We start from the raw sequence: 14294 nt of genomic DNA, 5'->3' as shown, positions 1-14294 counted from the left end.
CAAAGCAGTTTCTCAGAAAGCTTATTTCTAGTTTTTATCTGAGGATATTTCTTATTTCACTCTGGGCCTAATTACACTCCCAAATATCCCTTTACAGATTTCACGAAAACATTGTTAGCAAACTGCTCCATGAAAAGAAAGGTGCAACTCTGTGATATGAATTCACACATCACAAGGACCTTTCTCAGAAAGCTCCTTTCTAGTTTTTAATCTAAGGATGCTTCCTTTATCATCATTGGCTTCAATGTGATCCAAAATATCCTTCCTCAGATTCACCAAAAACAGTGCTACCAAACTCATCCATGAAAGGAATCATGTAACTCTGTAAGATATATTAATAAATCACAAAATGGTTTCTCAGAAAGCTTCTTTCTAGATTTTATATAAGGATATTTCCTTTGTCACCATAAGCTTCAATGTACTCTGAAATATCCCTATGCAGATTCCAAGATAACAGGCAAACTGCTCGATGAAAAGAACAATGTAGCTCTGTAAGATGAATTCACACATCAGAAAGCAGTTTCTCAGAAACTTTCTTTCTAGTTTTTATGTGAGGATATGTCCTTTGTCACCATAAGCTTCAGTGCACTCCGAAATATCAGATTACAGATTCCAATTCAACAGTGCAAGCAAACTGCTCAATGCAAAGACCCGTGTAGCCTCTGAGATGAATTCACATATCACAAAGTAATTTCTCAGAAAGCTTCTTTCTAGTTTTTATCGGAGATTATTTCCTCTTTCACCATAGGCCTCCATGCGCTCCCAAATATCGCTTTGAAAATTCTAGGAAAACAGTGTTATGAAACTGCTGAATGAAAAGAATGGTGTAACTGTATGAGATGAATTCACACATCACAAAGGACTTTCTCAGAAAGCTTCTGTCTAGTTTTTTACTTGAGTATATTCACTTTGTCATCATAGGCTTCAATGCAATCCAAAATATCCCTTTTCAGAGTCCCCAGAAACAGTGCTACCAAACTGCTCCATGAAAGGAATCATGTAACTCTGAGAGTTGAATTCACAAATTACCGATCAGTTTCTCAGGAAGCTTCTTTCTAGTTTTTTCTAAGGACATTTCTGTTGTCACCATAAGCATCTATGAGCTCTGAAATATACCATTGAAGATTCCAAGAAAACAGTGGTAGCAAACTGATCAATGAAAAGAACAGGGTAACTCTGTGAATGAATTCATACATCACAAAGCAGTTTCTCAGAAATATTCTTTTTAGTTTTAATCTGAGGACATTTCTATTTTCACCATAGGTCTCAAAACACTGACAAATATCTCTTTATAGATTCCACGAAAACAGTGTGAGCATACTGCTCCATGAAAAGAAAGGTGTACATCTGTGAGATGAATTCACACATCACAAAGAACTTTCTCAGAAAGCTTCTTTCTAATTTTAAACTGAGGATAATTCCCTTGTCACCATTGGCTTCAATGCGATCCAAAATATTCCTTCTCAGATTTCGCAAACACAGAGCCACCAAACTGATCCATGAAAAGAATCGTGTACCTCTTTGAGATGAACTAACACATCACGAGGTTGCTTCTAAGAAAGCTTCTTTTTAGTTTTTTATGAGGATATTTCCTTTGTTACCATACACTTCAACGTGCTCTGATATATTCCATTGCAGATTCCAAGAAAACAGTGTTAGCAAACTGCTCAAAGAAAGGGAAAGTGTAACTCTGTGAGATGAATGCACACATCACAAACCAGTTTCTCAGAAAGCTTCTTTGTAGTTTTCATATGATGATATTTCCTTTTTTACCATAGGCCTCAATGCCCTTCCAAATATCCCTTTGCAGATTCCAAGGAATCTGTGTTTGCAAACTACTCCATGAAAATAAAGGTGTAAGTCTGTGGGATGAAATAACAGATCAGAAAGTAGTTTCTTAGAAAGCTTCTTTCTAGCTTTTATAAGAGGATATTTCCTTTGTCACCATAAGCTTCAATGCGTTCCGAAGTATCCCGTTGCAGATTCCAAGAAAACACTGTTAGCAAACTGCTCAATGAAAAGTACAGTGTGACTCTGTGAGATGAATTCACACATCACAAAGCAGTTTCTCAGAAACCTTCTTTTTTATCTGAGAATATTTCCTTTCTCACTGTAGGCTTCAATGTGCTTGAAAATATTCTATTGCAGGTTCCATGAAAACCTTGTTAGAAAAAGCTCAATGAAAAGAGCCTTGTAACTCTGTGAGATGAATTCACAGATCACAAAGCAGTTTCTGAGAAAACTTCTTTCGAGTTTTTATCTGAGGATATTTTCATTTTCACTATAGGCATCAATGCCTTCCCAAATATCCCTTTGCAGATTCCATGAAAACAATGTTACTAAACTGCTCCATGAAAAGAATCGTATAACTCTGTGACATGAATTAACACATCACAAAGTGGTTTCAAAGGATGCTTCTTTCTAGCTTTTCAATGAGGATGTTTCCTTTTCCACCATTGGCTTCAAAGTGCTCCCAAAAATCCTTTCTCAGACACCACAAAAACAATGATGCCAAAGTGCTCCCTCAACAGAAACATTTAGCTCTATTAGATGAATGCAAACATCACAAAGGAGATTCTCTGAAAGCTTCACTCCAGTTGTTACCTGAAGAATTTTCTTTTTTCACTTTAGGCCTCTATGCACTCCAAAATATGCCTCTGCAGATTTCACAAAAACAGTGCTAACAAACTGCACCACCAAAAGGAAAATGTAACTCTGTGAGATAAATTGATCCGTCACAAAGGAGTTTCTCAGGAAGCTTCTTTCTAGTTTTTATCTGAGGATATTTTCTTTTCCACCATAGACTTCAATGGGCTCCCGAATGGGTTCACAGACACCGTAAAAACAGTGAAGCCAAAGTGCTCCCTCAACAGAAAGGTTTAGCTCTATGAGATGAATACACACATGATAAAGTAGCTTCTCAGAAAGCTTCTCTCCAGTTTTTAACTGAAGAATTTTCTTTTCTCACATTAGGCCTCTATGTGCTCCCAAGTATCCCTCTGCAGATTCCACAAAAACAGTGCTACCAAACTGCTCAATGAAAAGAATTGTGTAACTCTGTGAGATGAAATCACCCATCACAAAGCAGTTTCTCAGAAAACTTCTTTCTAGTTTAAATCTGAGGATATTTTCTTTTTCACCATAGACTTCAATGTGCTCCCAAAAATATCCTCTCAGATACCACAAAAACAGTGATGCCGAACTGCTCAATCAGAAAAAAAGGTTAAAATCTATGAGATGAATAAACACATCAAAAACCATTTCTCAAAAACCTTCTCTCCAGTTTTTATATGAAGTTATTTCCTTTCTCACCGTAGGCCTCTAGGAGTTCCCGAATATCCCTTTGAAGATTCCACAAAAACAGTGCTACCAAACTACTCTATGTAAAGAATCATGTAACTCTGTGAGATGAATTCATAAATCACAAAACAGTTTTTCAGAACACTTCTTTCTAGTTTTTGTCTGAGGAAATTTTATTTGTCACTCTAAACTTAATAGTGTTCCAAAATATCCCATTGCAGATTCCAAAAATGTCCGGAGCTGCATGCCCCGGCCATAGCGAATAATAATTAAAGATTAAACACCTGAGCTATATTCATTTCCACTCCACACCTTCTCCCTAGATTTACCTTCTTCCCTGTATTAATACCGCCATTAAAAGATGGCGCTCTTCCTGCTTCTTCTTCATTCATTTTTCCCACGCCCGCGAAAAGACTACCTGACAGCGCAGGCACAACATGACGTCCGACCGGAGAAACCGAAGCCTATCTGGCCATGCCTTCCGCAATGAGGTCATTTCCGCCTTAGCCCAACCCCTTCCCCTCCAAATGTATATAAGGCATTGCATTACCACCATTAAACGAGACTTGATCAGAGCACTGTCTTGTCTCCATTTCTCGTGTCTCTTGTTCCCCAAATTCCCACCCCCTCCTCCAGGGCCTACACTGACTATCCCGCGGGCCGGGATACGTGGCGCCCGAACAGGGACCTGGAAACGAGGGACTCCATGAGGAAGAGGACGCCAAAGGACGGTCGACCGCTAACGAAGACAAAAGGAGTCAAACTCTTCCGATCACCGCGGGAACCTGCCACGTCAGAATCGAAGGTAAGTGATGCGTCCGAAATGGGACAAGAATTAAGCCAACATCAAATATATGTAGGACAATTAAAAGAGGCTTTAAAGATACGAGGAGTAAAGGTTAAAGGTAATGATTTGTTTAAATTTTTTGATTTTGTAAAAGACACTTGCCCTTGGTTCCCACAGGAAGGAACTATTGATATTAAAAGATGGCGTAGAGTAGGGGATTGTTTTCAGGACTATTATAATACTTTTGGGCCAGAAAAAATTCCTGTAACCGCCTTCTCTTATTGGAACCTCATTAGAGATTTAATAGATAAGAAGGAGGCCAATCCGCAAGTCATGGCTGCGGTCGCTCAGACAGAGCATATTTTAAAGGTTAGCTCCCGCTCTAACCTCACAAAGCCTCCACAAGATACGGAGGAAGATCTCATTTCCCTCGAAAGTGATCATGAGGAAATCAAGTCTCCTTCTGTAACAGATAAAGAAATACCACACGTAAACAAACCAAAAAAATACCCAATTTTACAGATGCTTCAAAAGGAGGAGGAAATTAATAAGCCTAATCAATCAGATATAAATTGGGATGATTTAGAGGAAGAGGTGGCTAAATATCACAACCCTGATTTGCCTCCCTGTTCTTCATACCCACCCCCATATAATAAGACACATAATGAGGCTTCTGCGCCCATTGTTATGGCAGCAATAGATCCCAAAGAAGAATTAAAGCAAAAAATTGCTCAACTAGAAGAACAGATTAAACTTGAAGAGTTACATCAATCATTGATAATTAGGCTCCAAAAGCTAAAAACAGGAAATGAAAAAATACCTAACTCAGACGCTATGGAGGGTTCCTTGCGCCCACTTCAGCGGCCTGGACAACATGTTCCAAGAGGGGGGCTAGTTGCTAGCCGACATAGAGAAGACTCCTCCCCCAAAGACGTTTTTCCAGTCACTGAAACCATAGATGAACAGGGACAGGCTTGGAGGCATCATACTGGATTTGATTTTACTATTATAAAAGAGTTAAAGACTGCTGCCTCTCAGTACGGGGCTACTGCTCCATATACTCTTGCTATAGTGGAATCTGTAGCTGAGAATTGGCTCACTCCTACAGACTGGAATACCTTAGTCAGGGCAGTTCTTTCTGGGGGAGACCACTTAATTTGGAAGTCAGAGTTCTTTGAAAATTGTAGAGATACAGCTAAAAGAAATCAACAGGCAGGAAATGGTTGGGATTTTGATATGTTAACTGGTTCAGATATTGGGCCCTCATATCAACAAGGCCTAGCAATGGCTGCCGCTTTTAGCGGCCAAACAATAAGAGATTTCCTCATTAACAAAGGTAAAGATAAAGGGGGATGTTTTAGATGCGGTAAAAGGGGACACTTTGCAAAAGATTGCTGTGAAAACCAAAATAAGAGTCCAGAAGCAAAAATCCCAGGCCTTTGCCCAAGGTGTAAAAGAGGAAGGCACTGGGCAAACGAATGTAAATCTAAAACTGACAATCAAGGAAATCCTTTACCCCCCAGGCAGGGAAACGGGATGAGAGGCCAGCCTCAGGCCCCGAAACAAGCATATGGGGCAGTCAGCTTTGTTCCAGCCAGCAACAGCAATCCATTTCAAAACTTAGCAGAGCAACCCCAGGAAGTGCAGGATTGGACCTCAGTTCCACCTCCCACACAATACTAACACCTGAAATGGGACCGCAAACCTTAAATACTGGAATATATGGACCCTTACCACCTAACACTTTTGGGCTACTTTTAGGAAGAAGTAGTGTCACCATGAGAGGCTTACAAGTCCTCCCTGGAGTTATCGATAATGATTATGAAGGAGAAATTAAAATTATGGCCAGAGCTATTGATAGTATTATTACTGTCCCTCAAGGAGTTAGAATAGCTCAGTTACTCCTGCTACCTTTGGTTAAAACAGATAATAATATCCAATACTCTAATAGAAATATAAAAGGTTTCGGATCATCAGATATATATTGGGTGCAACCAATTACAAATCAAAAACCCTCTCTAACCTTATGGTTAGACGGGAAGGCATTCACTGGACTAATAGACACAGGGGCTGATGTAACTATCATTAAACAGGAAGATTGGCCCTCTCATTGGTCTACCACAGAAACTTTAACTCACTTGAGAGGAATTGGACAAAGCAGTAATCCTAAACAAAGTTCTAAATACCTAACATGGACAGATAAAGAAAACAATTCAGGCCTCATTAAGCCATTTGTCATCCCTTACCTACCTGTTAACCTTTGGGGGCGAGATCTACTCTCTCAAATGAAAATTATAATGTGTAGTCCAAATGATATAGTTACTGCACAAATGTTAACTCAAGGATACACCCCTGGTAAAGGTCTTGGAAAAGGAGAGAACGGTATCCCACAGCCTATACTGGTTTCAGGACAACTTGATAAAAAGGGGTTTGGAAATTTTTAGCTCAGGCCACTGACATACCTGCACCCCAAAGGTGCGCTGACCCCTTTACTTGGAAGTCAGATGAGCCCGTTTGGGTTGATCAGTGGCCTTTACTCAATGATAAACTAAGTGCTGCCCAACAGTTAGTGCAGGAACAACTAGCAGCAGGACATATTGAGGAAAGTAATTCCCCTTGGAAAACACCTATTTTTGTTATTAAAAAGAAGTCTGGTAAATGGAGACTCTTACAAGATTTAAGAGCAGTAAATATCACTATGATCCTTATGGGTGCCTTACAACCAGGATTGCCTTCACCGGTTGCGATTCCTCAAAAATATTTTAAAATCATTATTGACCTTAAAGATTGCTTTTTTACAATTCCCCTTCACCCTGCTGACCAGAAAAGATTTGCCTTCAGTCTTCCATCTACAAATTTTAAAGAACAAATGAAGCGCTATCAATGGAAAGTCTTACCTCAGGGTATGGCCAATAGTCCTACCTTGTGTCAAAAATATGTAGCTGCCGCTATAGAGCCAGTCAGAAAAACATGGGCACAAATGTATATTATACATTATATGGATGATATTTTAATAGCAGGAGAAATTGGCGAACAAGTCTTACAGTGCTTCGCCCAACTCAAACAAGAGTTAACAGCAGCTGGACTACAGATAGCCCCAGAAAAGGTACAATTACAAGATCCATACACTTATCTTGGTTTCCAGATTAATGGACCCAAAATCATTAATCAAAAGGCCGTTATACGTCGTGATCATTTAAAAACTTTAAATGATTTCCAAAAATTACTGGGAGACATAAATTGGCTTCGACCGTACTTAAAGCTCACCACAGGAGAGTTAAAACCTCTTTTCGATATATTAAAAGGAGACTCTAATCCAAAATCCCCCAGGTCCATTACTAAAGAAGCATTAATAACACTCCAACAGGTAGAACATGCCATTGCAACACAATTTGTTACCGGTATTGATTATTCTCAGCCATTAATATTCCTTATTTTTAACACAACAATAACCCCTACTGGCCTATTTTGGCAGAACAATCCCATTATGTGGGTACACCTGCCCTCCTCCCCTAAGAAGGTTTTGTTGCCTTATTATGATGCCATAGCTGATCTAATTATCTTGGGAAGAGAAAACAGTAGAAAATACTTTGGAATAGAACCCTCTACCATTATAAAGCCCTACACTCAATCACGCATCCATTGGCTGTTACAAAATATGGAAGCCTGGCCAATTGCTTGCGCTTCTTATACTGGTGCGATTGACAACCATTACCCACCTAACAAACTTATTCAATTTTGTAAACTTCATGCGTTTGTATTTCCCCATATTACCAGTAAAGAACCTCTCAATGACGCATTACTAATTTTCACTGATGGATCTTCCACAGGACTTGCCGCTTACACTTACAATAATGTAGTCGTTAAATTCCAGACCACTTATACATCAGCTCAGCTGGTCGAATTGCAAACTATAATTGCAGCACTATCAGCTTTTCCTTGTCAGCCACTTAACATTTATACAGACAGCGCCTACCTGGCTCATTCAATACCCCTCTTAGAGACCGTGTCTCAAATTAAACATATTTCAGATACAGCTAACCTATTTTTACAATGTCAACAACTTATCCGAAAAAGGACTACTCCCTTTTTTCTTGGGCATATTAGAGCACATTCAGGATTACTGGGACCTCTAACACAAGGTAACGCAACAGCTGACACGGCCACAAAAACCATAGCCACAGTCACTACAGACAATTTGCAACAAGCGCAAAAAGCACATGCCTTACATCATTTAAACGCCCAAACCTTAAGACTTATGTTTAAACTTACCAGAGAACAAGCTCGACAAATAGTTAAACAATGTGCCAACTGCATAACATATTTACCTGTTCCCCATCTAGGAGTTAACCCCCAAGGACTCATCCCCAACGAAATTTGGCAAATGGACGTTACTCACCACTTAGAACTCGGTCAACTAAAATATATCCATGTATGCATAGACACCTATAATGGATTCATCAGTGCAACTCTCCAAACAGGAGAGGCCACCAAACATGTCATAGCTCATTTATTACACTGCTTTTCTATTTTAGGAATACCCAAACAAATCAAAACAGATAATGGCCCCGGTTATATAGCCAAAACCTTCTTACATTTTCGTAATACCCTACAAATTAAACATACCACAGGCATTCCCTATAATCCCCAAGGACAAGGTATAGTAGAAAGAGCTCATCTGTCATTAAAAACTATTATCACAAAATTAAAAGGGGGGAGCTGGTACCCCGTGAAGGGTACCCCCAGAAACATACTCAATCATGCCCTGTTTATCCTTAATTTTTTAAATTTGGACAGTCATGGAAAATCGGCTGCCGACCGTTTCTGGCATCCTGAATCTCAAAAACAGTTTGCAATGGTAAAATGGAAAGATCCACTTGATAGTTCATGGCATGGCCCCGATCCAGTTTTAATTTGGGGAAGAGGCTCAGTATGCATCTTCTCACAAAAAGATGATGCAGCCAGATGGCTGCCTGAAAGATTGGTAAGACAAATAAATCATAACCATTGTCAGTCCAGGGAAGATAAATCTCCCTGAGAAGTTCTTTCCTTCTTGTTTTTCAGAAAATGAAGCCTAACATGAAATTCCTTTGGAGAATAATCGCTCTATATGACATAGTGACAGTCTATGCAGGTTTTGGTGACCCTCGTAAGGCAAAAGAATTATTACGAAAACAATACGGCCAGCCTTGTGACTGCAGAGGGGGACAAATATCTGAACCTCCGTCAGATAGAATCACCCAGGTGACCTGCACGGGCAAGACAGCTTACCTAATGCCAAACCAGTTATGGAAATGTAAGTCTACCCCAAGAGATACCTCACCTAGCAGGCCGCTCTTAGAATGCCCTTGTAGCTCTTTCCAATCTTCTGTACATAGTTCCTGTTATACCTCCTATCAACAATGCAAATCAGGCAATAGAACATATTATACGGCCACGTTACTAAAAACACAATCTGGAGGCATCAATGACGTACAAGTATTAGGATCCACTAATAAACTTGTACAATCTCCTTGTAACGGCCAAAAAGGAAAGCCTGTTTGTTGGAGCACTACCGCCCCCATTCACATTTCTGATGGAGGAGGCCCATTAGATATTGCAAGAATTAAAACCGTCCAGAAAAAATTAGAAGAAATTCATAAAGCTCCATATCCTGAACTTCAATATGACCCTTTAGCCCTGCCTGAGCTTAGAGATAATTTTAGGCTCGATGCCCAAACCTTTGATATCCTCAATGCTACTTACAATTTACTTCAAATGTCCAATACAAGCCTGGCCCACGATTGTTGGCTTTGTCTTAAAATGGGCCCCCCTATTCCTCTAGCCATACCTAACCTTTCATTGCCCTATGTCAATTACTCAAATGAATCCTTAGTAAATAATTCCTGTCCTATTACCCCCCCTTAGTTCAACTGATGATGTTTTCTAATTCCTCTTGCCTCTTTTCACCATCATATAATAACACTAAAGAAATTGATTTAGGCTATGTTGTGTTTGGCAACTGTACTTCCATAATCAATGCCACCAACCCTTTGTGTGCTATAAATGGCTCGGTTTTCGTTTGTGGAAACAACATGGCATATACGTATCTACCTACAAATTGGACAGGGCTTTGTGTTCTGGCCACTCTTCTCCCCGACATTGATATCATCCCTGGAGATGAACCTATCCCCATCCCCGCTATTGAACATTTTATTTATAGACCGAAACAAGCCATACAAATTATTCCCTTGTTGGCTGGACTAGGAATCACCACTGCTTTTACTACAGGAGCCACAGGCCTAGGAGTCTCACTAACCCAATATATTAAATTATCCAATCAATTAATCTCAGATGTATGGACCTTATCCAGTACTATACAAGATTTACAAGACCAAGTAGACTCGTTAGCTGAAGTAGTTCTCCAAAATAGAAGAGGTCTAGATTTGTTAACGGCAGAACAGGGAGAGATATGTTTGGCTTTACAGGAAAAGTGCTGTTTTTATGCCAACAAATCCGGAATCCTCAGAGATAAGATAAAAACTTTGCAAGAAGAACTAGAAAAGCGCAGAAAAGGCCTGGCCGCCAATCCACTATGGACTGGACTCGATGGACTTCTCCCCTATCTCCTGCCATTTCTTGGTCCTTTACTCACTCTTCTACTCTTCCTCACTCTCGGGCCTATAATCCTTAATAAGCTTATGGCATTTGTCAGACAACAAATCGAGGCCTTCCAGGCCAAACCTATACAGGTTCATTATCATCGCCTTGAGATGACTGAAAATGGTGAGTCTTATTTACCTTAATAAGACCACCTCCCCTGTGTGCTGAACTGGACAGTCAATGACGGGTAAGAGGACACTATCTCCATCGGAGCCTAAGACAGGACGGCCGCCCTTGCTGCTGCCTTATCCCATGACGGGCCTAGAAGGTGGGGGTGAGTTGACCCAACCTAAGACAGACGCAGTTCCCGAGGGGTTTTCTTGTCATAAAAATATAAAAAGGGGGACCTGTCCGGAGCTGCACGCCCCGGCCATAGCGAATAATAATTAAAGATTAAACGCCTGAGCTATATTCATTTCCACTCCACACCTTCTCCCTAGATTTACCTTCTTCCCTGTATTAATACCGCCATTAAAAGATGGCGCTCTTCCTGCTTCTTCTTCATTCATTTTTCCCGTGCCCGTGAAAAGACTACCTGACAGCGCAGGCGCAACATGACGTCCGACCGGAGAAACCGAAGCCTATCTGGCCACGCCTTCCACAATGAGGTCATTTCCGCCTTAGCCCAACCCCTTCCCCTCCAAATGTATATAAGGCATTGCATTACCACCATTAAATGAGACTTGATCAGAGCACTGTCTTGTCTCCATTTCTCGTGTCTCTTGTTCCCCAAATTCCCACCCCTTCCTCCAGGGCCTACACTGACTATCCCACGGGCCGGGATACAAAAACACAAGGTTAGCAAACTGCTCAATGAAAAGAACAGTGCAACTCTATGAGATGAATTCTCACATCACAAAGAAGTTTCTGAAAAAACTTCTTTTCGGTTTTTATCTTAGGATATTTCCTTTGTCACCATTGGCTTCAATGTGCTCCAAAATACACTACTGAATATTTCATGAAAACATTGCTAGCAAAATGCACAATGCAAAGAACAGTGAAACTCTCTGAGATGAATTCACACATCACAAAGCAGTTTCTCAGAAAGCTTCTTTCTAGTTTTAATCTGAGGATATTTCCCTTTTTGCCAAATTTCTCAAATCGCTCATAAATATCCCTTTGCAGATTCCACGAAAGCAGTGTCAGCAAACTGCCCCATGAAAGGAAAAGTGTAACTCTGTGAGATGAATTCACACATCACAAAGCAGCATCTCAGAAAGCTTCTTTCTAGTTTTAATCTGAGGATATTATCTTTGTCACCATAGGCTTCAATGCGATCCAAAATATGCCTTCTCAGATTTCCCCAAAATAGTGCTACCAAACTGCTCCATGAAAAGAATCATGTAATTCTGTTAGAGGAATTCACAAATCACAAAACAGTTTCTCAGAAATCTTTCTAGTCTTTGTCTGAGGATATTTCCTTTTTCACCATAAGCCTCAATGCACTCGTGAATATCCCTTTGCAGATTCCACGAAAACAGTGTTATCAATCTGCTCCATGAGTAGAAAGGTGTAAATGTGTGACATGAATTGACACGTCACAAAGAACTTTCTCAGAAAGCTTCCTTTTTGTTTTTTTCTGAGGATATTTCCTTTGTCACCATAGGCTTCAATGCGTTCCCAAATATCCTATTGCAGATTCCACGAAAACAGTATTATCAAACTGCTAAATGAAAACACTTGTGTATCTCTGTGAGATTAATTCACCCATCCAAAAGTAGTTTCTTAGAAAGCTTCTTCCTAGTTTTTATCTGAGGATATTTCCTTTTCCACCATAGGTTTCAAGGCACTGCCAAATATCCCTTCTCAGACACCACAAAAACACTGATGCCAAAGTGCTCCCTCAACAGAAACGTTTAGCCCTATGAGATGAATGCAGATATCACAAAGGAGTTTCTCTGAAAGCTTCACTCCAGTTTCTATCTGAAGAATTTTCTTTTTTCACCTTAGGCCTCTATGTACTCCCAAATATCCCCTTGCAGTTTCCACAAAAAATTCTGCTACCAAACTGGAAAATGAAAAGAAAGGTGTAACTCTGTGAGATGAATTCAACCATCACAAAGACATTTCTCAGAAAGCTTCTTTCTAGTTTAAATCTGAGGATATTCCCTTTTACACTATTGAGTTCAATGTGCCCCCCAAAACTCTTCTCAGATATCACAAAAACAGTGATGCCGAATTGCTCAGTAAACAAAAAGGTTGAACTCTATGACATGAATACAAACATCACAAAACCGTTTCTTGAAAAGATTCTCTCCAGTTTTTATCTGATGTTATTTCCTTTTTCACCATAGGCCTTTAGGAGCTCCCGAATATCCCTTTGCAGATTCCATGAAATCAGTGCAGCCAAACTGCTCAAAGAAAACAAAGGTGGAACTCTGTGTGTTGAATTCATCCATCACGAAGAAATTTCTCAGAAATATTTGGCTTCCATGTGCTCCCAAATATCCCTTCTCAGACACCACAAAAACACTGATGCCAAGCTGCTCTCCCAACAGAAAGCTTCACCTCTATGAGATGAATGCACGCATCACAAAGGAGTTATCAGAAACAATCTCTCCAGTTTCAACCTGAAGATATTTCCTTTTTCAACTTTGGCATCTATCCACTCTTGATTCTCCCTTTCCATATTCCAAAGAAACAGTGTTAACAAACTGCTCAAAGAAAAGAGAGATTTAACTCTGTGAGAAAAATTCACCCAACACAAAACAGTCTCTCAGAAAGCTTCCTTCTAGTTTTTGTCTGAGAGTATTTCCTTTTTCACCAAAGGCATCTCTGCACTCCAAATATCACTTTGTAGATTAAAAAGAAAGTGTTACCAACTGCTCAATGAAAAGAATGGTTTACCTCTGGGAGATGAATTCACCCATCACAATGAAATTTCTCAGAAAGCTCCTTTCCAATTTTTATCTGAGCATATTTACTTTTCCACCATCAGTCTCAATGAGCTCCCAAATATCCCTTCTCAGACACCACAGAAACAGTGAGGCCATACTGCTCAATAAACAAAACGGTTTATCTTTATGAGGTGAATACACATATCACAAAACAGTTTCTCAAAAACCTTCTCTCCAGTTTTTATCTGAAGATATTTCCTCTTTCACCATAGACCTCTGTGAGCTCCCAAAAATCCCTTTGCAGATTCCCCAAAAACAGCACTACAATTCCTTTTTCACTATAGACCTCAATGTGCTCCGGAACATTCCATTACAGATTCCAAGAAAACACTGTTAGCAATCTGCTTCATGAAAAGAACGGTGTAACTTTGTGAGATGAATTCATACGTGACAAAGCACTTTCTTAGAAAGCTTCTTTCTAGTTTTTATCGGAGGATATTTCCGTTGGCACCATTGGCTTCAATCCGATCCAAAATATTCCTTCTAATATTTCCCAAAGAGTGTTCTACCAAACTGCTACATGAAAAGATTCATGTAACTCTGTGACAAGAAATCACAAATCACAAAACAGTTTCTCAGAAAACATCTTTCTAGTTTTTGTATAAGGATATTTCCTTTGTCACCCTAAGCTTCTAGGAGCTCTGAAATATCCCATTGGAGATTACAAG

The 14294-nt window shown here is 39.8% G+C and overlaps 1 protein-coding gene across 1 annotated transcript; it reads left to right on the top strand.

The window, feature by feature from the left end:
* Positions 1–3864: 3864 nt before the first annotated feature.
* Positions 3865–11422, top strand: LOC141409336 (syncytin-1-like). Its single transcript, XM_074028246.1, has 2 exons — positions 3865–4105; positions 9152–11422. Exons 1-2 carry the CDS (start codon positions 4007–4009, stop codon positions 9992–9994), a joined length of 942 nt encoding a protein of 313 aa, XP_073884347.1. The 5' UTR covers positions 3865–4006; the 3' UTR covers positions 9995–11422.
* Positions 11423–14294: the final 2872 nt, after the last annotated feature.

Source organism: Macaca fascicularis, chromosome 20, assembly GCF_037993035.2.
Source record: "Macaca fascicularis isolate 582-1 chromosome 20, T2T-MFA8v1.1".
NCBI lineage: Eukaryota > Metazoa > Chordata > Mammalia > Primates > Cercopithecidae > Macaca > Macaca fascicularis.
This window is presented reverse-complemented; position numbering and strand designations above follow the sequence as displayed.